The 26,326-nt window shown below is 41.9% G+C and overlaps 1 protein-coding gene across 2 annotated transcripts in view; it reads right to left on the bottom strand.

Annotated features, from left to right (window-relative positions):
* Positions 1-1,351: 1,351 nt before the first annotated feature.
* The window catches only part of hars (histidyl-tRNA synthetase), an 80,264-nt gene continuing 55,289 nt past the window's right edge, over positions 1,352-26,326 (bottom strand). For both annotated transcript variants that reach the window (XM_085905841.1, XM_085905840.1), the window contains 5 exons: positions 26,007-26,134; positions 25,619-25,891; positions 25,376-25,492; positions 23,215-23,361; positions 1,352-1,746 (listed from right to left, as the gene is read on the bottom strand). In XM_085905841.1, the coding sequence (XP_085761967.1) occupies positions 1,687-1,746; positions 23,215-23,361; positions 25,376-25,492; positions 25,619-25,891; positions 26,007-26,134 (725 nt within the window). In that variant the 3' untranslated portion in view covers positions 1,352-1,686. The remainder of the gene's footprint in view (positions 1,747-23,214; positions 23,362-25,375; positions 25,493-25,618; positions 25,892-26,006; positions 26,135-26,326) is intronic.

The raw sequence follows: 26,326 nt of genomic DNA on the forward strand, positions 1-26,326 counted from the left end.
GGCAAATTTATTTGTCAAAATCCAACACCAAGAACAGACACGAACCAGCAACAACAGGCTAAACGATACGGTATGCTAACGTGACATATACAAAAACAAGGAGCTGAGAACGGGCCTGACGTAACATTCAGAGTTATTCAAGTAAGTATTACATAAATAACACGTTTATCAAACCATCTGAGCTGAGAACGCGCCTGACGTAACATTCAGAGTTATTCAAATAAGTATTACATAAATAACAAGTTTATCAAACCATCTGTGTCACTCCAATTCATTAAATCCATCGATCGGCCTTTATGTAAATAATGTCGTGTATGCGCCGCTGACGTCAGACCCGTTGTAAGTTGCATTTCTATTTATTCCACAGACCCATATAAAGATATATAAAGTATATTTCAAATAACTATCATATAACAATATTATCAAACCATCTGTGACACTCCTAATCATTAGATCCATCGATCAAATTCCTCGTTCTTTATGTCAACAACGCTGCACGCGCGCGCCACACAGATCTAGTATATAACTATATTGTAGCGTTAACAAAGTACCAGGAAAGACGTGGGTTTGGTAAACGGCTCTTTAACAAAACAAGAGTTCAACGAGCCAACAACTACTGAACTGTAACGATAAAAACATATCCAAGTTGCTACACGAAATAAAATACATCAAATAACTATAACATAAATAAGTTTTTCAAACCTTGTGTCACTCCAAATCATTAAATACTTCAAACGTGGGGCCCTTCGTCATCTTTGTCATCCCGTGATCGAATCCTTTGTCCTTATGTAAACAACTGCCGCGCTGCTGACGTCACTTGCAGTTCAAATGACAGTAATCCCTTGCTATATTGCGGTTCGTTTATCGTGGTTTCACTTCATCGCGGATTTTTGAATTTTGAAATAAATCACATAAGTTGCTCATGAGTTTAAGTCGCCCCCCCACCCAAACAATGGAAAAAAAACGCGATTTATAGTCCGAAAATTACGGTAAGTCACGCCTCAAATCTAGTCACTTTGATACGAAGTAGGCTGGGCTGGCCAGTCTAAAGTGATATGAGCGGATTAAATGGGATAGGAGATTCAAATCATTGCTTCTGTATGCGGATTACATGCCAACCAAAATACTTCTAGAAAAGTGCATTCTTTAGTTCTTGATCCTTGAGGTATTTGAACAAAAAACTGTTTTGAATACCAATACTTAAAGCAATGTCTCTTTTACGGGTACAAATCTCAATGACTGCAAGTGATTTCCAAGATACAGCACATGCTAGTTAAGCGATAAATGGTAGTGATTGTGATCTTTCATGCCTATCACTATATAAGTGCTTGGCAACAATGAAAATAGATCATTAAGGTTCAGGCAAAATTAAATGTTTTATTGACAGTCTATCTTTATTGTCAAGAATTGAAGGCCAAGTACACAAGTGCCCCCATTGTTAGTCCTAAATTTAAATCCACAAATGTACCAATTTTTTATTTTATTTTTTGACAAGCGCTGTTCTTCACAGGTTCATGTCAAAAGTGAAAGCAATTCAATGCATCTGAGTGAAATGGAAACTGCAACATAATTTGGTAACAATAAACTTTGTGTATCTTTACAAAACAAGCAGTCTGAAGAAATTATAATGAAAGTATATTTTCACAAGACAGCCTGAACTAACAAGGGCATGCATTTGTGACATAACTAGGCCTCAGATGTCCTCCTCTTGATCTCATCGACGAGAACAGCTCTTGAAACATCAACCTGTTGGAAACAAGTTAAACAAAAGGAGATCATGGGATTTAGAAAGTAAATACCTTTGGTCAAAACACATGGTCATAGAAAACTACATTGTATCCAACAAAGATCGCCAATTCTTAATGATATAGTAATGTTAACATACACCAAACAACATCTGCACACAATAATGTTTGAAAATGCAACCTGTTGTTTGTAATTGACAGTGGTCTACAACTGAATTGCATTCTACACATTGGTTTCTAATATTTTGATCATTTTATGCAGAGAGGTTCACTAATGTATTAGAAACATGTTATATATTGGGCTGTCGCAAACAAATTTTATCAAGTATTCTATCGATTATTAGAGTAATCCCACCCCTCCTTGTGGTGGGCACACACTGCCAAGTTGACCCTTTTTATTTTTGGGGAAGTATAAAATATAAAAATAATAAATAAATAAAATAAATAAAACCGGTACCCAAGAAGTCCACCATCACACGACTGAATGATTACAGACCTGTCACCCTGACATCTGTGGTCATGAAATCCTTTGAGAGGCTGGTGTTGAGCCACCTGAAGGACATCACAGGACCCTTGCTCGACCCCCCCGCAGTTTGCCTACCAGGTAAACAGATCGGTGGATGATGCGGTCAACATTGGACTGCACTACTGCACCACCTCGACACGCCAGGGGCGTGCGCCAGGATCCTGTTTGTGGACTTCAGCTTGGTGTTCAACACCATTGCTACCGATATCCTCCACCAGAAGCTCACCCAGCTCACGGTGCCTGCCTCCACCTCAGTGGATCACCAGCTTCCTCATCATGATGATGATGATGAACAGCTTCCTGACCAACAGGAGGCAGTAGGTGAGGCTGGGGAGCATCATATCCAACATCCGGACCACCAGCACTGCCCCCCCCCCCCCCCCCCCCCCAGGGGTGTGTACTCTCACCACTGCTCCCCTCTCTACACCAATGACTGCTCCTCAGGGGACTCTCTGGTGAAACTCAAGTACGTGGACGACACCATGCTCATCAGACTGATCCGGGACGGCGACGAGACTGCGTACAGACAGGAGGTGAGGCAGCTAGTCCACTGGTGCAGCCAAACGCACGTGGAGCTGAACCCCCTCAAGACCGTGGAGATGACAGTGGACTTTAGGAGAGACCTATCGCCACTTCCACCCCTCACCATCATCAGCAATGCTAGTCCCACCCCAGACACCTTCAAGTTCCTGGGATCCACAATCTCCCAGGACCTGAAGTGGACCGGCTATATAGACTCTGTCCGGAAGAAGGCCCACCAGAGGTTGTACTTTTTGAGACATCTCAGAAAGTTCAACCTGCCACAGGAGCCGCTTGAAAAACTTTCTACACTGCCATCATTCAGTCTATCCTCTGCACCTCCATCATTGTCTGGTTTGGATCGGCCACCAAACAAGACAAGCACAGACTGCAACGGACATTTAGGTCTGCAGAAAAGACAATCGGGATTAACCTCCCATGTATCCAGGACTTGTACCTGTCCAGGACCAGGAAACATGCAAGTAAAATCTCCGCAAACCCTTCACACCCTGTTTAAACTCCTCCCCTTTGGACGGCGTTACAGAGCGCTGTACGCCAAAACCAGCAGACACAGACACAGACACAGCTTCTACCCCCAGGCTGTCGTTCTTATGAACTCTCACCACTCATAGAGACTCAGAGTTGTCACTGTGCGATAACATCCTGCTCTTGTCACTTAAATATTGTTAGTTACCTGAATGTCAAAGTCAGTCAAAGTCTGCTTTATTGTCAATTTCTTCACATTAAGACAGACAAAGAGATCGAAATTATGTTTCCCACCGTCCCACGGTGACTAGACACAGTACACAACACTTACAATCAAATAGCACAAAGAGTAAAAACGAACAGACAAGAGCAACGAATAAGTAATAAGCAAAGAAAACCCAAATAAATAAACAATAAATAAATAAATAGACAAATAAGAGCAGCAAAATGGAGCAAGCGTGCTAATAGCAGACAGCCAGATCATAGCGCAAAAGAACAGGACGTTATGCAGCCGAGGGTGGAGGGGGGAGGGAATTCGGGATCCTGACAGCTTGGAGTATGAAGCTGTTTTTGAGTCTGGTGGTGCGGGAGCGCAGGCATCTGTACCTCTTCCCAGAGGGCAGAAGTTAAATACAAGATAAATACAAACCCTGATCAACCGATTACACTTAAACTTGGTTTTATGAATATTAGATCGCTTCATATGAAAGCAGTTCTCGTTAATGACCTCATCATGGAACATAATCTAAATATATTTGGTCTTTGCGAGACCTGGTTACAACCTAATGAACTGCCTCGCCTCCAAATTTTATGAGCTCGCATGTGGCGCGTCCTTGAAAAAAGGGTGGGGGTGTTGCCCTCATCTCAAATTCCGATCTTAGATTTACACCTCGTTCGATTAACATATTTAAAACATTTGAAGTTCTCACTGTCCGATCCACCGCTTTACCGTCATTTTATCTTGCTGTTATTTACCGTCCACCTGGGGCTTACTCTGGCTTCCTGGATGAATTTTCAGAATTCGTGGCTCATCTAGTGACAAATGCGGATAATATAATAATCATGGGCGATTGTAACATCCACATGAATTTACCGTCAGAGCCACTTACTTCGGCGTTTCAGACTCTAATTGATACGTTTGGTTTTACGCAAGCCGTACACGTAGCAACGCATAAGAATGGTAATACCTTAGATTTGGTATTATCCCGAGGACTGGCAACCTCTAATATAACAGTACTGCCATACACTACTGTTTTGTCTGATAACTACTTAATAAAATTTGAAATTTTAGTTCCTAGTCAAAGACAAGAGAGCAATCAGAACTGGAATTGGCAATTTCTGGAGAAATTGCGTGTGAAGGCGAAGGCACTTCACACTATTGTGGGACTCGAAATAATGATTAAATGAAATAAAAATGGTAAATTAATAATGATGATTAAATAAAATAAAAATGGTAAATTAATGATGATGATGAAAATAACAAGAATTGGCAATTTCTGGAGAAATTGCGTGTGAAGGCGAAAGCACTTCACACTATTGTGGGACTCGAAATAATGATTAAATGAAATAAAAATGGTAAATTAATAATGATGATTAAATAAAATAAAAATTGTAAATTAATGATGATGATGAAAATAATTATTAAAGTGATGTGTTAAAATTGAATGAATGAAAAATGATGGCCAAGTGGGATTCGAACTCGCTCGCGAACATGGCTCGTGTTGGAAAGGCCATTCTCTTCTTACTGAGCTAAACAGCAACTTAGTGTTGCTGTGGTGAAATAATGCTATTAAACGAGAAATAAAAATGGTAAATGATGTTTTTAAATTAAAATTAAATGAATAAATAAATGAATGAATGAAAAATAAATAAATAAAAAATAAATGGGTTAAATAAATGAGTTAAGAAAGAAATCATGATAAAAGTTGTCAGATGTCAAAATTCGAACTCGCTCGGGATCATGGCTCGTGTTGAATGCGCCATTAAGAATGAATGGGGGATTTTAAGGCACAAATTTGCTAATTATGCAAAAACGGTAAATGTTATGAACAAATAAAATACTAGCAATCATGCCGTGAATTTTTGGAACGTGTGAAAGTTGGAATGGGGTGAATCGGTTAAAGCATGTGGGAGTAGTTAGGTGTCAAAAAAGTGGGAGGAATAAATTGTTTAATAATAATAACTAGAATTGGCAACTTCTGGAGAAATTGCGTGTGAAGGCGAAGGCACTTCACACTATTGTGGGACTCGAAATAATGATTAAATGAAATAAAAATGGTAAATTAATAATGATGATTAAATAAAATAAAAATGGTAAATTAATGATGATGATGAAAATAATTATTAAAGTGATGTGTTAAAATGTAATGAATGAAAAAAAATAATGGCCAAGCGGGATTCGAACTCGCACGGGAACAGCGCTCATGTTCAAAGCTCCATTCTCTTCTTACTGAGCTAAACAGCGAATTAGTGTAGCTGTGGTGGAATGATGCTATTAAACGAGGAATAAAAATGGTAAATGCCGTTAAAACGGTAAAATGATGTTTTTAACTTAAAATTAAATCAATAACTAAATGAATGAATGAAAAATAAATAAAAAATGAGGAAAATAATTATTAAAGTGATGTGTTAAAATTGAATGAATGAAAAAAATATATTGGCCAAGCATGATTCGAACTCGCACGGGAACAGCGCTCGTGTTTACAGCTCCATTGTCTTCTTACTGAGCTAAACAGCAGCTTAGGGTTGCTATGGTGGAATGATGCTATTAATCAAAAAATAAAGTTGGTAAATGACGTTTGGTAAAATGATGTTTTTAAATTTAAATAAATGCCGTTTGGTAAAATGATGATTTTAAATTAAAATTAAATGAATGAATAAAAAATAAAAAAATAAATGAGTTAAGGAAAGAAATCATGAAAAAAGTTGTTAGATGTCAAAATTTGAACTCGCTCCTGAACGTCGCTCGTGTCTAATGCGCCATTAAGAATGAATGGGGGATTTTAAGGCACAAATTTGCTAATTATGCAAAAACGGTAAATGTTATGAACAAATAAAATACTAGCAGTCATGCCGTGAATTTTTGGAACGTGTGAAAGTTGGAATGGGGTGAATCGGTTAACGCATGTGGGAGTAGTTAGGTGTCAAAAAAGTGGGAGGAATAAAGTAGGATAATAATAAGAAGAAAAATAAAGTAGAATAACAATAGTGTGAAGGCCTTCGCCTTCACACTAATAATAATAAGAAGAAGAAAAATAAAGTAGAACTAGAATTGGCAATTTCTGGAGAAATTGCGTGTGAAGGCGAAGGCACTTCACACTATTGTGGGACTCGAAATGATGATTAAATGAAATAAAAATGGTAAATTAATGATGATTAAATAAAATAAAAATAATAAATTAATGATGATGAAAATAATTATTAAAATGTGTTAAAATTGAATGAATGAAAAATTAATGAATAAAAAAATTATCGCCAACCGGGATCGAACTCCCTCGCGGAAGTGGCTCGTGTTCCAAACGCCATTGTATTCTTACTGAGCTAAACAGCGGCTTAGTGTTGCTGTGGTGGAATGATGATATTAAACAAGAAATCGGTAAAAACGGTAAAATGATGTTTTTAACTTAAAATTAAATGAATAACTAAATGAATGATGAAAATAATTATTAAAATGTGTTAAAATTGAATGAATGAAAAATTAATGAATAAAAAAATTATGGCCAAGCGGGACTCGAACTCGCTCGCGGACGTGGCTCGTGTTCAATGGACCATTGTCTTCTTACTGAGCTAAACAGCGACTTAGTGTTGCTGCGGTGGAATGATGATATTAAACAAGAAATAAAAACGGTAAAATGATGTTTTTAACTTAAAATTAAATGAATAACTAAATGAATGAACGGAAAATAAATAAATAAAAAATAAAAGAGTTAAATAAACGAGTTAAGGAAAGAAATCGTGAAAAAAGTTGTCAGATGTCAAAATTTGAACTCACTCCTGAACGTCGCTCGTGTCTAATGCGCCATTAAGAATGAATGGGGGATTTTAAGGCACAAATTTGCTAATTATGCAAAAACGGTAAATGTTATGAACAAACAAAATACTAGCAGTCATGCCGTGAATTTTTGGAACGTGTGAAAGTTGGAATGGAGTGAATCGGTTAAAGCATGTGGGAGTAGTTAGGTGTCAAAAAAGTGGGAGGAATAAAGTAGGATAATAATAACTAGAATTGGCAATTTCTGGAGAAATTGCGTGTGAAGGCGAAGGCACTTCACACTATTGTGGGACTCGAAATGATGATTAAATGAAATAAAAATGGTAAATTAATGATGATTAAATAAAATAAAAATAATAAATTAATGATGATGAAAATAATTATTAAAATGTGTTAAAATTGAATGAATGAAAAATTAATGAATAAAAAAATTATCGCCAACCGGGATCGAACTCCCTCGCGGAAGTGGCTCGTGTTCCAAACACCATTGTATTCTTACTGAGCTAAACAGCGGCTTAGTGTTGCTGTGGTGGAATGATGATATTAAACAAGAAATCGGTAAAAACGGTAAAATGATGTTTTTAACTTAAAATTAAATGAATAACTAAATGAATGATGAAAATAATTATTAAAATGTGTTAAAATTGAATGAATGAAAAATTAATGAATAAAAAAATTATGGCCAAGCGGGACTCGAACTCGCTCGCGGACGTGGCTCGTGTTCAATGGACCATTGTCTTCTTACTGAGCTAAACAGCGACTTAGTGTTGCTGCGGTGGAATGATGATATTAAACAAGAAATAAAAACGGTAAAATGTTTTTCACTTAAAATTAAATGAATAACTAAATGAATGAACGGAAAATAAATAAATAAAAAATAAAAGAGTTAAATAAACAAGTTAAGGAAAGAAATCGTGAAAAAAGTTGTCAGATGTCAAAATTTGAACTCACTCCTGAACGACGCTCGTGTCTAATGCGCCATTAAGAATGAATGGGGGATTTTAAGGCACAAATTTGCTAATTATGCAAAAACGGTAAATGTTATGAACAAATAAAATACTAGCAGTCATGCCGTGAATTTTTGGAACGTGTGAAAGTTGGAATGGAGTGAATCGGTTAAAGCATGTGGGAGTAGTTAGGTGTCAAAAAAGTGGGAGGAATAAAGTAGGATAATAATAATAAGAAGAAGAAAAATAAAGTAGAATAACAATAGTGTGAAGGCCTTCGCCTTCACACTAATAAGAAGAAGAAAAATAAAGTAGAATAACAATAGTGTGAAGGCCTTCGCCTTCACACTAATAACAATAGTGTGAAGGCCTTCGCCTTCACACTAATAATAAGAAAAAAAAAAGTAGAATAACAATAGTGTGAAGGCCTTCGCCTTCACACTAATTATAATAGTTGTAATATTAACTCCATGACTGCGACTGCGCTATCTGGGCTACTGCCACCAGCAACTACCGTATTTCCCTCATATACCGGCTCTATTGATAATCTTACAAATGAATTCAATGCTACATTGTTAAAGGCATGGCGCGACAGCTTCCTGAAATATAAAGTTGCGCTTATCTTACCAAAAACTTGTTATTTTTTCACAGGTCATTAATCTCAATAAGAACAATCCTAAATACCTGTTTGATACAGTGGCAAAGCTAACACTACGCCAACCGACCCCCAATAGCTCCTTTCACTCGGCTGACGAGTTCATGAAATTCTTTGCTCGAAAGATTGAATCCATTAGGGATGAGATCAAGATGACTATTCCGATCGCTCAGTCGGGCCCGCCGATTACCGGCACTGACTATCATACAATAACCCTCTGAAATGTTTTAAAGCGTGTCCCTCGAAAGGCTTACACAATTAGTTAGTGCGGCTAAACAAACAACATGTTTACTTGACCCACTTCCAGCCAAACTATTTAAAGAATTATTTCAAATCTTAGGACCGTCCGTTTTAAATGTAATTAATCTGTCTGTCTCCTCTGGGATAGTGCCAAAAGCCTTTAAAACCGCTATCATTAAACCTCTACTTAAGCGACAAAATCTTGACCCGGACTGTCTCAGTAACTATAGGCCAGTTTCAAATCTCCCATTCATAGGAAAACTGCTTGAAAAGGTAGTAGCGCAGCAGCTTATTGATTACATGGTCGCTAATAATTGATATGAATCTTTTCAGTCTGGTTTTCGAGCTAATCATTCCACTGAGACAGCACTTGCTAAAGTGACTAATGATCTCCTCATAGCTATAGATTCAAACACTTCGGTTTTGTTATTACTCGATCTTAGAGCTGCCTTCGACACTGTTGACTTTGATATTTTATTAGAGCGTCTTAAAGGTTGTGTTGGTATTTCGGGGTCAGCACTAGGCTGGTTTCATTCATATCTATCAGATAGGACGCACCGAGTGGTCCATGGCAATGCGTCCTCTGAGCTCTATAAAGTTACGTGTGGTGTCCCACAGGGATCGGTACTAGGACCAATTCTATTTAATATTTATATGACTCCTCTTGGGGACATAATACGTAAATATAATATTAGTTTTCAATGTTACGCGGATGACACCCATTATATATGCCGTTATCAATGACAGATCCGCGGGACTGTTGTAAATTTGAGGCATGCCTTGCGGAGATCAAGCAATGGATGTCTCTCAACTTCCTTCGTCTGAATCCAGATAAAACTGAGATGTTGATAATTGGTTCAGCCCGTTATCACCATTTATTTAAGGAAACCACTTTAACTATAGATAACCGTACTATCACTCAGAGTGATACTATAACTAATCTCGGAGTAATATTTGACCAAACGCTCTCCTTTCAAAAGCACATTAAGAATATAACCAGAATAGCATTTTTTCACCTTCATAATATTGCTAAGATTCGCCCAATCCTCTCGACCGGTGATGCGGAAATTATTCTACATGCATTTATCACGTCGCGCCTGGACTACTGTAATGCATTATTCTCTGGTCTTCCCAAGTCCAGCATCAAAAGTCTACAGTTAGTACAAAATGCTGCTGCAAGGCTGCTCTCACGGACAAGAAAATTTGATCACATTACCCCGATATTAGCCAATTTACACTGGCTCCCGGTCCATTTAAGATGTGACTTCAAGGTTCTTCTATTAACCTATAAATCATTGCATGGCTTAGCGCCTTCATATCTCGTCGACTTAGTTGTTCCATATGTTCCGTCTCGTAACCTTCGTTCGCAAAACGCTAGTCTTTTAGTGACACCGAGGGCCAAGAAAATGTCTGCAGGGGCTAGAGCATTTTCTATTCGGGCTCCAGAGCTCTGGAATGCCCTACCAATGGATATTAGAACTGCTACCTCAGTAGAAACATTTAAGACACGTTTAAAGACGTACTTCTATGATATGGCCTTTAATTAGCCTGTAGTATCCGATTCGGCTGGAGTTTGTTTTTGCTCCCTCTCCCCGACCCCACTCCCCACACCCCTCCCCAGCTGGGGAGGTGGTTAGGTGACACCCAAGCTGACGGCAGCTATCTAGATTCTCGTGGACCAATTCAGGATGAGGGAACTGCAGCGGATTACCCTCCTAGAGGACACTGCCAGGACAATCGAAGGCACCTCCGACAGCTCTTCGCTTTGGCCTGGAGAGGAAGCTCTCAACGGTGCCACAGTAGAATGTGGTCATAGCGGGAGGAGCACTCGCTCGCCTGAGTTTCCGCAGAAAGTACAGGCGGCACTGAGCTTTCTTCGCTGAGCTTTCTGATGTGCACCCCCAGGAATCTGGTGCTGCTCACTCTCTCCACCACAGCACCGTCGACGGTCAGCGGCAGGTGGTGGGTGTGACCCTTCCGGAAGTCAATGATAATCTCCTTGGTCTTGTTGACCTTCAGCAGAAGGTTGTTGTCCCTGCACCACGCTGCCAAAAGATCGACCTCCGATCTGTAGTGAGTCTCGTCGCCACCGGTGATCAGACCCACCACAGTCGTGTCGTCGGCATATTTCAGCATGCGGTTGCTGCTGTAGGTCGCAGTGCAGTCATGTGTCAGCAGGGTGAAGAGCAGCGGACTGAGCACGCAGCCTTGAGGGGCCCCCGTGCTCAGCGTGATGCTGCCGAAGACATTGTCGCCCACACGGAGTACTTGAGGCCTCCGCCAGAGGAAGTCCAGTGGCCAGTTGCAAAGGGAGGTACTGAGGCCCAGCTTGTCGAGTTTGCAAATGAGACGCTTTGGAACAATGGTGTTGAATGCAGAACTGAAGTCCACAAACAACAATCTCACATACGAGTCCCTGTTCTCCAGGTGGGTGAGGGCAGAGTGGAGGGCAGAGCAGATGGCATCCTCAGAGGACCGATTGGGTCGGAAGGCAAACTGGAAGGGGTCAACGGTGGGGGGAAGAACAGATCTGACGTGCGCCAAGACAAGCCGCTCAAAGCACTTCATGACGATGGGGGTCAGTGCCACAGGGCGGTAGTCATTGAAGCAGGAAGGAGCAGGATCTTTCGGCACAGGTATGATGGTGGCAGCCTTGAAGCATGACGGGACGATGGCCTGCTGCAGGGAAATGTTAAAGATGTCCGTGAAGACATCCATCAGCTCCTCAGCGCAGTCCTTCAGCGCCCATCCCGGGATGTTGTCCGGGCCCGCCGCCTTACGGGTGTTGATAGCAGCAAGCGTCCTCCTCAGAGAGGCACAGGGGCCGCTCGTCCGGAGGGGGAGGGGTCTTCAGCGGGCAAGTGTCATTCTGTTGTCAGTCACTTAAATGTTGTACAGAGGCTGAGCTCAACCGGAGTTAAATTCCCTGTTTAGAATGCTCAAACTTGGTCAATAAAGCTGATTCTGATCCTAAAGTGGCAGTTTGTAGAAGGCATCCTTCAATTTAGGGACCTGGAGCAGTTTGCCAAAGAAGAATGGTCTAAAATTCCAGCAGAGCATTGTAAGAAGCTAATTGATTGTTACCAGAAGCGTTTGTTCGCCGTTATTTTGTCTAATAGTTGTGCTACCAAGTATTAGGCTGAGGGTTCCAATACTTTTGTCCGGCCAATTTTTTGAGTTTTGTGTAAAATGACAATTGATTTGACTCTTTCATTATCTTTTGTGTTTTTTCATTGCAAGCAAAATAAATAATAATATTGTCTTGCAGGGGTGCCAATACCTTTGGGCACTGTGCGCACGGCTTGTTTGAATCTATAATTGCTCCGGTTGCATCAGCCTCAAATGCAAAATATTTCCACACACACACGAGTCTTTGAGAAACCTGGCTTCTCAACAAGCCAGAGTGTTGGACTTCCACTCCCACGGCCTGGGGAGTTTCAGTTTGGTTTTTTGGCCACCTTGTTTTCCAGGCGTTTTTGTTTTTTTGCTGACTCCAGCAAAAGTCAGCAAAAACAAAAATGTTCATGCACAATGTCTAAGCATGAAGCAAATTAGTGTGTGAGTAGTGACTTCTTTTGTAAGTGTTGACATGTTATTTCAGCAACCGCATTTTTGCTGGCGCTGTTTTCTTCTTCAGCGCCACTGGCTGCTGCTCTGTGCTGCTCGCATGCGTATCGTGCTCCTTCAGTTTTGGCACGAATCGGCACAGCTCGCCGAGTGAAAAGTTAAATACAGTAATCCCTCGTTTATCACGGATAATTGGTTCCAAAAACACCTGCGATAAGTGAAATCCGTGAAGTCGGGTCACCCGCTCATCTGTACATTTTTTGTGAATAAAAGTATATGAAACCATTTAAGTGAAAATGTTATTATTGGAACATTAAATAATTGTTTCTAACATGTAAATAATACGTTAATAGTATAAATAACATACAGACTTTTTTTATGAATATTGAAAATATAAATATACGTGTGTGCGTGTAACGTGAACAAGAAGTACTCGGCAGGCTAACGAGTTAGCGGAAAGACGCTAATTCGCGATCGTGCTAACGCGAAAACCGACCTCAATAGGAATGTAAACCAACATTTGGAGCAATACTACATTGTCCTAAAGGCTAGACATATGTGATCGTTCATTTCTCTTGTTAGGAGACCCACTTACATCGTCAATGACTGGTACCACTGTAACATGTATACACGAACGTGAAACAGGAAGTGGTATCGCCTGAAAATGGTCTTCAAGATTAAGCACCCTACATCAAATCAAAGCACGACTGAATAACATGGAGAATTCTTAACACATACTGTAAATATGTTTTTAGAACAACTTTTGTTATTATAACATTTTTTTACAACAAAGTACAAGTGTACATACTGTAAATGTTTTTGGAACTCTTATTACTATAACAATTTTTCTATAACAAGGTACAACACTGGAAATATGTTTTTAGAACTCTTATTATTATTAATTTTTTTTATAAAAAGGTACAAGTGTACGCACTGCAATTGTGTAAGCACTCCCTGTCTTCTGCTGGCGTGTGGGCAACTTTCGTGCCATAATTCGCCAAATTAGAAGTTTTATTTTGAATTTGAATTTTTTTGTTATGTGTGTGAAACCGCAATAAATGAATGAACTGTGATGTAGCGAGGGGTTACAAATGCGGCCCGTGTCCAATTTTCCACTGGCCCGCACGCAGCCTCTGTCAAAAAAAAGCAATCATGTGCAGCCTGCCAACAAAAAACAAACAAAACAAAAAAACCTATGTCCAAAAAAAGCAATTTCATATTTCACCAGTAGATGGCAGCAGCCTTGTGGCTGCAGACTAACCGTGACTCTTGACCCTTCCAGCCCATTTCTAAAATGGCAACTAACAAAAAAAGAAAAAATGGCACTGAGGGCCGTCGCATCCACGACAAGTGGAAATTAGAGTATTTTTCTCACTGAAATACGCAACAACTGTGTCTGCCTAATTTGCCAAGAGACTGTGGCTGTTTTCAAGGAATTCAATATCAAGAGACACTACCAGACCAAGCATGCTGACTACGAGAAGCTAACTGGGAACTAATGCAGTAACAAATTGAAGCAACTGGAAGGTGCTTTGATGTCACAGCAGCGCTTTTACACAAGAGCCCGTGAGTCAAATGAAAATGCCACAAGGGCGAGCCACGAGATGGCAACACTGATTGCCAAGCACTGCAAGACTTTTACTGAAGGTGAATTTATAAAAGACTGTGTGATGAAACTGGTGGAGAAAATTTGTCCTGACAAGAAGCAAGAGTTTGCCGATGTTTGCCTGGCTCGTAACACTGTCGGTCGCAAGGAGAATTGAAGATGTTTCTTCTGATACTAAGAGACAGCTTGAAGCAAAGGCTGAGTTTGACTTTTTTTCGTTATCCTGCGATGAAAGCACAGACGCATCTGAACTGGCATCACAACAGCGGTTCTTCACGCGGGGCTGTGAGTCAAAAGTAAATATTACAAAAGCAAGCTACGAAGTGGCCATGTTAATACTGTTGATGTTATGAATCTGTAGACGTGACACAAACTATTACTTACTAAAAGATATTGTAAATGACGAGCAAAATTCACTTGTTCTAAGTTTTAATAATAACAGACAACTTTGCATTACTCATAACTCCTGTTTAAAATGTTCATGAGGAAAAATTAAATTTAAGATATTTCATACAGTTTGTTTAATGTTATCTGACTCTTCAGATATGAATGAAAGGCAGAATTTGTGTTTTTAGAGTTGTCCACCAGCTCAGTGGCCTAGTAGTAGAGTGTCCGCCCTGAGACTGGAAGGTTGTGGGTTCAAACCCCGGCCGGGTCATACCAAAGACTATAAAAATGGAACCCATTGCCTCCCTGCTTGGCACTCAGCATTAAGGGTTGGAATTGGGGGGTTAGATCACCAAAAAATGATTCCCGAGCGCGGCGCCGCTGCTGCTCACTGCTCCCCTCTCCCCCAGGGGATGGATCAAAATCACATGGGGATGGGTTAAATGCAGAGGACAGAGCCCTTTGAGACTGCTTGTGATTTAGGGCTATATAAACTTGACTTGATTGATTGATTGATTGATTCACATCTGCCTGAGTGCTTATATTTGATTGTTTTGTCATTTGAAAAACAAAGACAACTGTGACAATGAAATTTGTTTTATACCAGTGTGTATTTGCATGAAATTTTTGCCGTTAAAAAATGTCTGAAAAAACTGTGTATCAAATCTGACCCTCTTTGCAAAATGTTTGGACACCCCTGGGTTACTGTATTCAATTCTGACCGTACCACAAAAAAGCAGGTATCTATGTATTTTTTGCATGTTGGTACTTAATTGGTACCAGACGTATCAGTTCTTGTGACAACCCTAATATAGGAACATACACATTGATATATACAGCCATGGTTCTTAACCTGGGTTTGAGCGAACCCTAGGGGTTCGGTGAGTTGGTCTCAGGGATTTGGCAGAGCCCCCAATACGGAGTTCCGAACACAGCTTATTATTGTGTAAATTTGTGATGACGCATGTCTGAACTGGTCTCGCAAAGGCAACAGCAGAAGTCACACTGATTTGCAGGTATGTAATTTGTTGTGAGTTCATGCATTGTGTTAGTTTTGTTGTTTGAACAAAGTGACGTTCATGCACGGCTCATTTTGTGCACCAGTAAAAATCCACACATTTCTTGAATTTGGAAAAAATACCATATTTTCAAAACGATAAGGCGCTTCGGGTTAAAAGGCAATTTCGTATTTGATCCACAAATAGGGCGCACTGCATTATAGGGTGCATGCATGCCATGATTTACGGTTTAAAAAAAAAAAAAAAAGTCACGGGAGCAAGAAAGTGAGTTTGGTTGTACTTTATTCTACCGTTTAACCATGTACTCGACTGTACTCACATCCTTGTTGTTCAATATTCATACGCAAATCCGTCCAAGTCCTCATCTTCTGTTTCCAAATTAAACAGTTGGACAAGTTCGCCACTTCCCATGGGCTCACCACCTGTAGGAGGGGCCAAAGGGGTCAGGTGCAAAGTGAGCTGGGCGGCAGCCAAAGGCGGGGACCTTGGCGGTCCGATCCCCGGCTGCAGAGGCTGGCTCTAGGGACATGGAATGTCACCTCTCTGGCTGGAAAGGAGCCCGAGCTGGTGTGTGAGGCAGAAAAGTTCCGACTAGACATAGTCGGACTTGCCTCCACACATAGTTTGGGCTCAGGTACAAGCCCTCTCGAGAGGGGCTGGACTCTCTTCCACTTTGGAGTTGCCCACGGTGAGAGGCGTCGAGCAGGTGTTGGCATACTTATTGCACCCCGGCTGTGCGCCTGCACATTGGGGTTCACCCCGGTGAGCGAGAGGGTAGCCTCCCTCTGCCTTTGGGTGGGGGGACGGGTCCTGACTGTTGAACGGCAGCTCAGAGTACCCACCCTTCTTGGAGTCCCTGGAGGAAGTGCTGGAGAGCGCTCCTTCTGGGGACTCCATCGTTCCACTGGGTGACTTCAATGCTCACGTGGGCAATGACAGTGAGACCTGGAAGGGCGTGATTGGAAGGAACGCCCCCCCCCCGATCTGAACCCGAGCGGTGTTCTATTATTGGACTTCTGAGCTCAACACGGATTTTCTATAATGAACACCATGTTCAAGCATAAGGGTGTCCATATGTGCACTTGGCACCAGGACACCCTAGGCCGCAGTTTGTTGATCGACTTTGTGGTCGTGTCATCGGATTTGCGGCCGCATGTTTTGGACACTCGGGCGAAAAGAGGGGCGGAGCTGTCAACTGATCACCACCTGGTGGTGGGTTGGCTCCGATGGTGGGGGAAGATGCCGGTCCGACCTGGCAGACCCAAACGCTCTGAGGGTCTGCTGGGAACGTCTGGCAGAATCCCCTGTCAGGAAGAGCTTCAACTCCCACCTCCGGCAGAGCTTTTCCCACGTCCCGGGGGAGGCGGGGGACATTGAGTCCGAGTGGACCATGTTCCGCGTCTCCATTGTTAAGGTAGCCGACCGGAGCTGTGGCCGTAAGATTGTTGGTGCCTGTCGTGGCGGCAATCCCCGAACCCGCTGGTGGACACCGGTGGTAAGGGATGCCGTCAAGCTGAAGAAGGAGTCCTATAGGGCCGTTTTTGCCAGCAGGACTCCCGAGGCAGCTGACAGGTACCGGATGGCCAAGCGGAATGCGGCTTTGGCGGTCTCTGAGGCAAAAACCCGGGCGTGGGAGGAGTTTGACGAGGCCATGGAGGATGACTTTGAGGAAATTCTGGTCCACCATCCGGCGTCTCAGGAGGGGGAAGCAGTGCACGGTCATCACTGTTTACAGTGGAGATGGTGTGCTGCTGACCTCAACTCGGGATGTCGCGAGTCGGTGGGGGGAATACTTCGAAGACCTCCTCAATTCCACCGACACACCTTCCATTGTGGAAGCAGGGCCAGAAGACTCTGAGGCGGACTCTCCAATCTCGGAGGTCGAAGTCACTGAGGTAGTTTAAAAACTCCTCGGTGGCAGGGCCCCGGGGGTAGATGAGATCCGCCCGGAGTTCTTAAAGAATCTGGATGTTGTGGGGCTGTCATGGCTGACACGCCTCTACAACATTGCGTGGACATTGGGAACGGTGCCTCTGGATTGGACGACTGGGGTGGTGGTTCCCCTCTTTAAGAAGGGTGTTCCAATTACAGGGGAATCACACTCCTCAGCCTCCCTGGTAAGGTCTATTCAGGGGTGCTGGAGAGGAGGATCCGTCGGGAGGTCGAGCCTCGGATTCCTGAGGAGCAGTGTGGCTTTCGTCCTGGCCGTGGAACAGTGGACCAGCTTTACACCCTCGGCAGGATCCTCGGTCGGAAAAGGGTGGAATGCCCTCTCCGGATCGGGGATGAGATCCTGCCCCAAGTTGAGGAGTTTAAGTATCTTGGAGTCTTGTTCACGAGTGAGGGCAGGATGGAGCGCGAGATCGACAGGCGGATCGGTGCAGCGTCGGCAGTAATGCGGACTCTGTACCGGTCCGTCGTGGTGAAGAGAGAGCTGAGCCAAAAGGCAAAGCTCTCGATTTACCGGTCGATCTACGCTCCTACCCTCACCTATGGTCATGAGCTATGGGTCGTGACCGAAAGAACGAGATGCAGGATACAAGCGGCCGAAATGAGTTTCCTCCGCAGGGTGTCCGGGCTCTCCCTTAGAGATAGGGTGAGAAGCTCGGTCATCCGGGAAAGACTTGGAGTAGAGCCGCTACTACTCCACGTTGAGAGGAGCCAGATGAGGTGGCTCGGGCATCTCATCAGGATGCCTCCTGGACGCCTCCCTGGGGAGGTGTTCCGGGCATTTCCCACCGGTAGGAGACCCCGGGGACGACCCAGGACGCGCTCATAGTCTCTCGGCTGGCCTGGGAACGCCTTGGGATCCCCCGGGATGAGCTGGATGAAGTGGCTGGGGAGAGGGAGGTCTGGGAGTCCCTCCTAAAGCTGCTGCCCCCGGATAAGCGGAAGAAGATGGATGTATGGATATTAATATGTAGAATAAATGACGAACAGAAAATAATGTATCACTAATATATAGTAAATATGATGTGTGTTTGTGTGTGCGTGAGTGTGTGTGCGCGTGCTTGCGTGCATAACTTTTTTATAAAAAGGTACACATGTATGTACTGCAATTGTGTGGACACTCCCTGCTTTCTGCTGGCGTGTTCGCAACTTTCGTGCCATACTTCCTCAATTTAGAAAGTTTAGTTTGAATTTGTGATTTATCTATGTTTTTTTATGTACTGAAGCCGCAATAATTGAAATGCGATGTAGCGAGGGATTACTTGTATATACAGTGATCCCTCGCCACTGTGCGCTTCACCTTTAGCGAATGTGCTACTTTGTAGGTTTATAAGTGACGGGAGAACGGTGATTAAATACACGCTGATAGGACGGGCCTTGCCTCTGAACAAGGTGCATCACTGCGTACAAAACGGTAAGCGCGGCAGCCAGCCTTTCACGAACGAGGCAAGACAACCACCTTGTCAGCCATAGACGTATATTAGACGTCTGGTCTATGTATAGACCTAATTTAGACGTCTACAATTGGTCTATGTATAGACCTAAAACATGTCTAAATTGAAAACAATATGGTCATATTTCGAAATTTTAACGTCTCAACCAGCTGTAAATTGTATAAATAATGTACAGAAGTTGTTTGGCTTTGTTTTTAACAACCAAATTGATCCGTACATGTGGTTATTTCTGTAACCTGATATTGACCTATTTTATATGTAACCTATTTTAGGTTATTGTATAGACCTAAAATAGACATCTAAATTAGGTCTATGGTAGACCTAAATTAGACGTCTAAATTTCGTCTATATATAGACCTAAAATAGACGACAAATCCATTAAATATGAAATATTAAACCATAAACCAGCTGTAGGTTGTATCAATAATGAACAGAGGTTGCATTGCTTTGTTTTAAACGATCATTGATCCAGGTGAAGTGTGGTTATTTCTGTAACCTGATCGACGGCTACGTTAGGTTTATGTGTAGACCTAATTTTAGGTCTACACATAGACAGCAGAAGCCACACAAAACAACTTTACAAATTTGCACAAACGGTAGTATTTATTTATCAATGGCGGCGGAGGTCCGTACTTTGCTCAAACGATAGTATTTATTTACCAATGGCAGCGGATGTACGTACTCCTCTAAGTGTTTCATTCAGTTGTCTGATTGGTCTACCGCCCCAATCGACGTAAAACGTAATGTCCTCTGATTGGTTCATCGGGTGCCTGTATATTACTTCTCCACACAAAACAACTTTACAGGTTTGCACAAATGATAGTATTTATTTACCAATGGCGGTGAAGGTACGTACTCCTCTAACGTCTAGTCCTCTGATTGTTTTTTTTAGTCCCAATCTACGTACGTAAAACATATGTCCTCTGATTGGTTGATCGGCTCTTCATATTACTTCTGTATATTATGGAAGCCACACAAAACAACATGACAGATTTTTAATTTGGTCCATACAAAAGGCGCACCTTATTAAAAGGCGCACCTTCATTTTTTGATTACCCTCCTCGAATACACTGCCAGTACGATCGAGGGCTCCTCCGACAGCTCTTCGCTTTGGCCTGGACATCAACTTTTTGATTTCCATATTATGTATTTTATGTGCCCTCTTTGCATCCGTTGCAGCCTGGTGATCCTGAAAGGGGGATCCTTCCATTTGTGGTCCCTTCTCAAGGTTTCTCATTTTTCCCCTGGTAGTTTTTTTTTTAGTTTTTCCTTGCCCTTTTGGGAGCTCAAGATCAGGGGATGCTTTGAGAATACCATAATTTTCGGACTATTAGTCGCTCCGGAGTATAAGTCGCACCAGCTATAAAATGCACAATAAAGTGAAAAAAAACATATATAAGTCGCTCCGGAGTACATGTCGCACTTTTAGGGCGAATGTATTTGTCAAAATCCAACACCGAAAACAGACATGAACCAGCAACAACAGGCTAAACGATACGGTATGCTAACGTAACATATACACAAACGAGGAGCTGAGAACGGGCCTGACGTAACATTCAGAGTTATTCTAGTAAGCATTACATAAATAACACGTTTATCAAACCATCTGTGTCACTCCAATTCATTAAAGCCATCGATGTGCTTTATGTAAACAATGCTGCAGTACGCGTATGCGCCGCATATGCTGACATTTCTAATTATACCACAGATCCATATAACAATAGATAAAGTATATTTCGAATAACTATCATATTACAACAACATTATCAAACCATCTGTGTCACTCCATATCATTAAATTCATAGATCGTCTATTAGGTAAACAATGCAGAGTATGCTCGCCCTCTGATTCGTCGTGATTTGCATTTCTAAATATTTCACAGACCCATATAACGATATATAAAGTACATTTTAAATAACTATCATATAGTAACAATATTATCAAACCATATGTGTCGCTCCAATTCATTAAATCTATCGATCGTGCTTTATGTAAACAATGCTGCCTATGCGCATATGCTGACATAACTATCATATTACAACAACATTATCAAACCATCTGTGTCACTCCTTATCATTAAATCCATCGATCAAATTCCTCCTTCTACATGTCAACAACGGCGCGCGTGGGCTGCAGTACATAACCATGTTGTAGCGTTAACAAAATACCAAGAAAGATGTGGGTTTGGTAAACAGCTCTTTATTTAACAAAACAAGAGTTCAACGAGCCAACAACTACTGAACATCCAGCCACGGAGGTGGAAGAGAGCTCCATAAATAGGACCGGGTGTGCGTAAAAGCCATGTCCGAGCCCCATCCACCGTCCCCGGACAGCCACCCGGCCAAGCGCCGGCCCCCGACTTCCATCCACGGAGGTGAAAGAAAGCTCCGTAGAGTATGACCGGGCGTGCGTAAAAGCCATGTCCGAGCCCCATCCACCGTCACCGGACAGCCACCCGGCCGAGCGCCGGCCCCCGACTTCACGAAAGTGAAAGAGAGCTCCCGGCCGGGCGTGTGTAAAAGCCATAATAGTTTTTCAAACCTTCTGTGTCACTCCAAATCATTAAATCCTTCAAACTCTCTGTCCACAGTGTCACTTACAAACAAAGCCGTTAATGATGCCGGTAGTACGTGGGGCCCTTCGTCATCTTCGTCATCCCGTGATCAAATCCTTTGTCTTTTATGTAAACAACCCCCGCGCGGCACGGGTGACGTCACTTGCAGTTCAGATGACAGTAATCCCTTGCTACATCTCGGTTCGTTTTTCGCGGTTTCACTACATCGCGGATTTTTGAAAAATGTTTTAAAAAATCACATATAAGTCGCTCTTGAGTATAAGTCGCCCCCCCACCCAAACTATGACAAAAACTGCGACTTATAGTCCGAAAATTATGGTAGTTGTCAATTGTTTATCTATGTGAAGCCCTTTGAGACTGCTTGTGATTTAGGGCTATACAAATGAACTTGACTTGAGAAAATTAAAGGCTTTTAAGTTATTTTTCACTAATGAGGGAGTCAGTGAATGCCAATATGAAACTGGTAGGCTTTGGTACCTCCAACAAGGTTATTATATATATATATATATATATATATATATATATATATATATATATATATATATATATATATATATATATATATGACAAGGAGTTTGTCATTGACTTCCGGAAGGGTCACACCCACCACCTGCCGCTGACCGTCGACGGTGCTGTGGTGGAGAGAGTGAGCAGCACCAGATTCCTGGCGGTGCACATCAGCGAGGACCTCTGGACCACCAACGCTGCGTCGCTGGCAGAGAAAGCTCAGCGCCGCCTGTCCTTTCTGCGGAAACTCAGGCGAGCAAGTGCTCTCCTCCTGCCATCATGACCACATTCTACCGTGGCACCGTTGAGAGCGTCCACTCCAGTTGTATCGCTGTGTGGGGTGGTGGCTGCTCTGAGTACAACATGAAGGCCCTGCAGCGCATAAACACTACTAGTAAGATCATCTGGGCTCCACTCCCCTCCCTGAAGGACATTTACGCCTCACGTCTCACCCGCAAGGCGACCGCGATTGTGTGTGATGTGAGTGATCCCGCTCACTCTTTGTTTGAACTTCAGCCCTCTGGGAAGAGGTACAGATGCCTGCGCTCCCGCACCACCAGACTCAAAAACAGCTTCATACTCCAAGCTGTCAGGATCCTGAATTCCCTACCCCCTCGGCTGCATAACGTCCTGTTCTTTTGCGCTATGGTCTGGCTGTCTGCTATTAGCCCGCTTGCTCCATTTTGCTGCTCTTATTTGTCTATTTATTTATTTGTTTATTTATTTGGGTTATTTGCTTATTACTTATTTATTGCTCGTCTGTTCGTTTTTACTCTTTGTGCTATTTGATTGTATGTGTTGTGTACTGTGTCTAGTCACCGTGGGACGGTGGGAAACGTAATTTCGATTTCTTTGTGTGTCTTAACGTGAAGAAATTGACAATAAAGCGGACTTTGAACTTTGAATATATATACACACACACGTATCTACACATATACAGTATATAATCTAAATATATCTTTTTCACCATTTTCTTTACAAATAAAAAACCTGAACACAATATGAATAATTTGCACAATAAAGTGCACTGCACACTGTACCTCCTCTCTGGTGGCCACAACACGGAGTTTGACAACGCCATCTTTTAGTTCCTGTTCACCAAGAATCGCCACAAGGGGGATCCCAGAATCCTCACAGTGCTGTAGCTGACTGAGCAATTTTGGGTTCCTCTTGTACATCACCTCTGCCTTCAAACGAGCAAAGAAAAAAAAAAAAATCTCCAATTAGTACTTTGGCACATTGAATTGTGTAAACTACTGATTAGTAGTAGTGCAACAGTATATGTGTAAATATAAAGATTCTATAATATGGGACACTTTGGTATGATAACAGGCACAGTGAGCACTTTTTATTCTGAACATATACGACAATTAAAAACAATGAGAATAATCAACAGAAATACTAGCAAAAAGCTTAATTACATGATCCAAAAGGGTTGCAAACTGAAAATTACTCATTTCTTGTTTACTGAACCTATGCTTGTATATGAAACAAGCTTTACATTACATCACAAATAGTTGTAAATAAATATAACGGGGTTGGCACGATGGAGCACTGGTTAGCGCAGTTGCTCTCCTCTTTGCATCTTCTCTGAAGAGCGGCAACAACTGACAAATGACCTGAAAAAGATTGTTCAACATCATGGTTTAGGGCAGGGGTATCAAACTCATTTCACATTGTGGGCCCCATGCGGCCTCAGTAGATGTCACGTGGGCTGGACTGTTAAAATTATACCATAGTCTGCTATAAATAACCAAAATATCATGTCTTTCCTTTTTTTTTTTTTTTTTGGTGTACCACATACCATATTTTTGGATCATTTACATGCCTTCCATTACCTCACCCTCAATGGCCATTTACATTACGACAACACCAATAGAATATACTTAATAAACCAAACCATAACGTCAATTTAAGTCACACAGTATGTGCGTAGCTTAGCTAATGAGAGAAGCTAGCTAGCTAACTAATAGGCTAACGGTTGAGGCTTACTTTACTCGTAATCATCATAGCTTGTCACGCCAAACTGCCAACCATTCTAGGGTGTTCTGATTCACATTCAGCAACTCGTAATAAACATTGCCAAACTTAAACAACAAATAAATAACATAGCTACCTGCTAATGTGGAAGCTTTCTCTCAGAATATCTTGCGTTTTGCCATGTAGTGTTAAGCGAACACCAACAGCCGACTTGGTTTGTTTGCTTGTTTGTTTGTTTGTTTGATCTGCTGCCCACTGGAAAGAGGTACAAAAGCCTGCGCTCTCGCACCACCAGACTCACCAACAGCTTCATACTCCAGGCTGTTAGGATCCTGAACTCTCTCCCCCCTCCACCCTCGGCTGCATAATATCCTGACCTTTTAGGCCACGTTGGCTGCCTTGCACTACTCTCGCGCTATATTCTGACTGACTGCTGTATGCACACTTGCTCCATTTGTGCTCCTCTTATTTCTTTATTTCTTTATTTATTATTTATTCATCACTCTTGTTTATTCGTTGTATGTGCCTTCTTGTTTTTACTTTTTGTGTTGTTTTCTTGAATGTTTTGTAATATGTCTCGTCACCGTGGGATAGTGGGAAACGCAATTCCGATCTGTGTGTCTTGGCATGTGAAAATCTGACAATAAAGCTGACTTTGACTTTTGACTTCACCCACAGCTGTTGTATACCTATGTAGGCCTGAGATCGGCTGGATAATGTCATGTGATTTGTAGCTTTGCGCGCTATTGGGTCAACTGACATAGTAGGCTCCCGTGCTGCCTGCGGATTTAAATTTTAAAATGTGATTTTGAAAAAATGAGAAATTACATGTGCTAAGAAACAAAATCTGATTAAGATGACAATAAATTAAAAAAATTGAGATCAATTCCTCCCTTGTCAGCGATCATTGATGTAAAAAATTAAAGCAGATAAACGGCCTCGGCTCACCACCTATTCAAATGAAACGTACTTCAAGCTCTGAACCTGCTGCTGTTTATACAAAAGATTTCCATTTGTTCTCTTCTGTATGAATGTCAATTGAAGCGTGACTTTAAAACAACGGTAGATACCCAGGTGTGACTTTTGGCATACAGTAGACCCCATTTGATTATAGATTATATCAGTGTGTAGTATAAACTAATGACACTGTAGTAGTTTAAAGACAACAGCAATAACAGCTCATCCTGACCACATTTGCACATGAAAAGTAGAAAGCCTAACCTTGATGCCAGCGTTCCAAAGTTCAGTGACAAGTTTGAGTCTCTCCTCCATCAAGTTCTTCTGTGCAGATGCAACCATCACCTGCACCTCGGTTGTGCGTATCTTCAAAGCTAAAGCCTAAAGAAAACCGTTTCTGTGACTCTTGACAGTAAACTTCAGTATGGCTTTAAGCCATAAAGAATAAAGATTTAACATGAAAAAACATACAAAACAATAGAGCTCAGAAACCTATTCCATACATACCTCAGCTTTTTGCTCCATGTACGAGAAGATTCTCTCAATGCCGATGCTGACACCAACGCATGGTACTTTCTTACCATTGGGGTTAAACATGCCAACCAACCCATCATAGCGACCCCCTCCAGCAATGCTGCCCACACTAACACACTCATCAGCAGGTGACCCATTTCGTACTTCAGTGGAACATGACTCTATACCTGCATGAGACAACACTGCTTCATAGATAACTCCTGTGTAATAGTCCAGACCTCGAGCTAGACTGATGTCAAACACGACCTGGAGATGACAAGATGACAACATTAGAGCAACAATGATTAAACGAAATACTGCGGATATGAATAAAATAGCAAAACTGGGTGTATATAATCCCATAGTTAAGGGTATTATATACCTTGTCTGTAACCTGAAAAAGTTCCAAGTAGCTGAACAGCAGTTTTATGTCTGATAGACCTGCACAAGCTTGTTTACTCCCAGACATTTTCTGGTCTTGAAGGAGGCGCTCTGCTAGGTCCATTCCGCCTACAAAGAACAGAAATGGCTGCTTTTAAACTTCCTGTAAACAAAAAATAAAAATGTCTGGTGGTGTGTTTATTTTACACACCAAGAAATACATTTGAATGGGGAGGGCAAATACATTCAATGCGATGCAAAACAATTAAAAATAGAGCCCTCCATCAAGTTGTCAGACACTGTTGGGCGTGTCAGCTCAAC

The sequence above is a fragment of the Syngnathus leptorhynchus genome, chromosome 2, assembly GCF_054491065.1.
Source record: "Syngnathus leptorhynchus isolate UIUO chromosome 2, UIUO_Slep, whole genome shotgun sequence".
NCBI classification, from domain to species: domain Eukaryota; kingdom Metazoa; phylum Chordata; class Actinopteri; order Syngnathiformes; family Syngnathidae; genus Syngnathus; species Syngnathus leptorhynchus.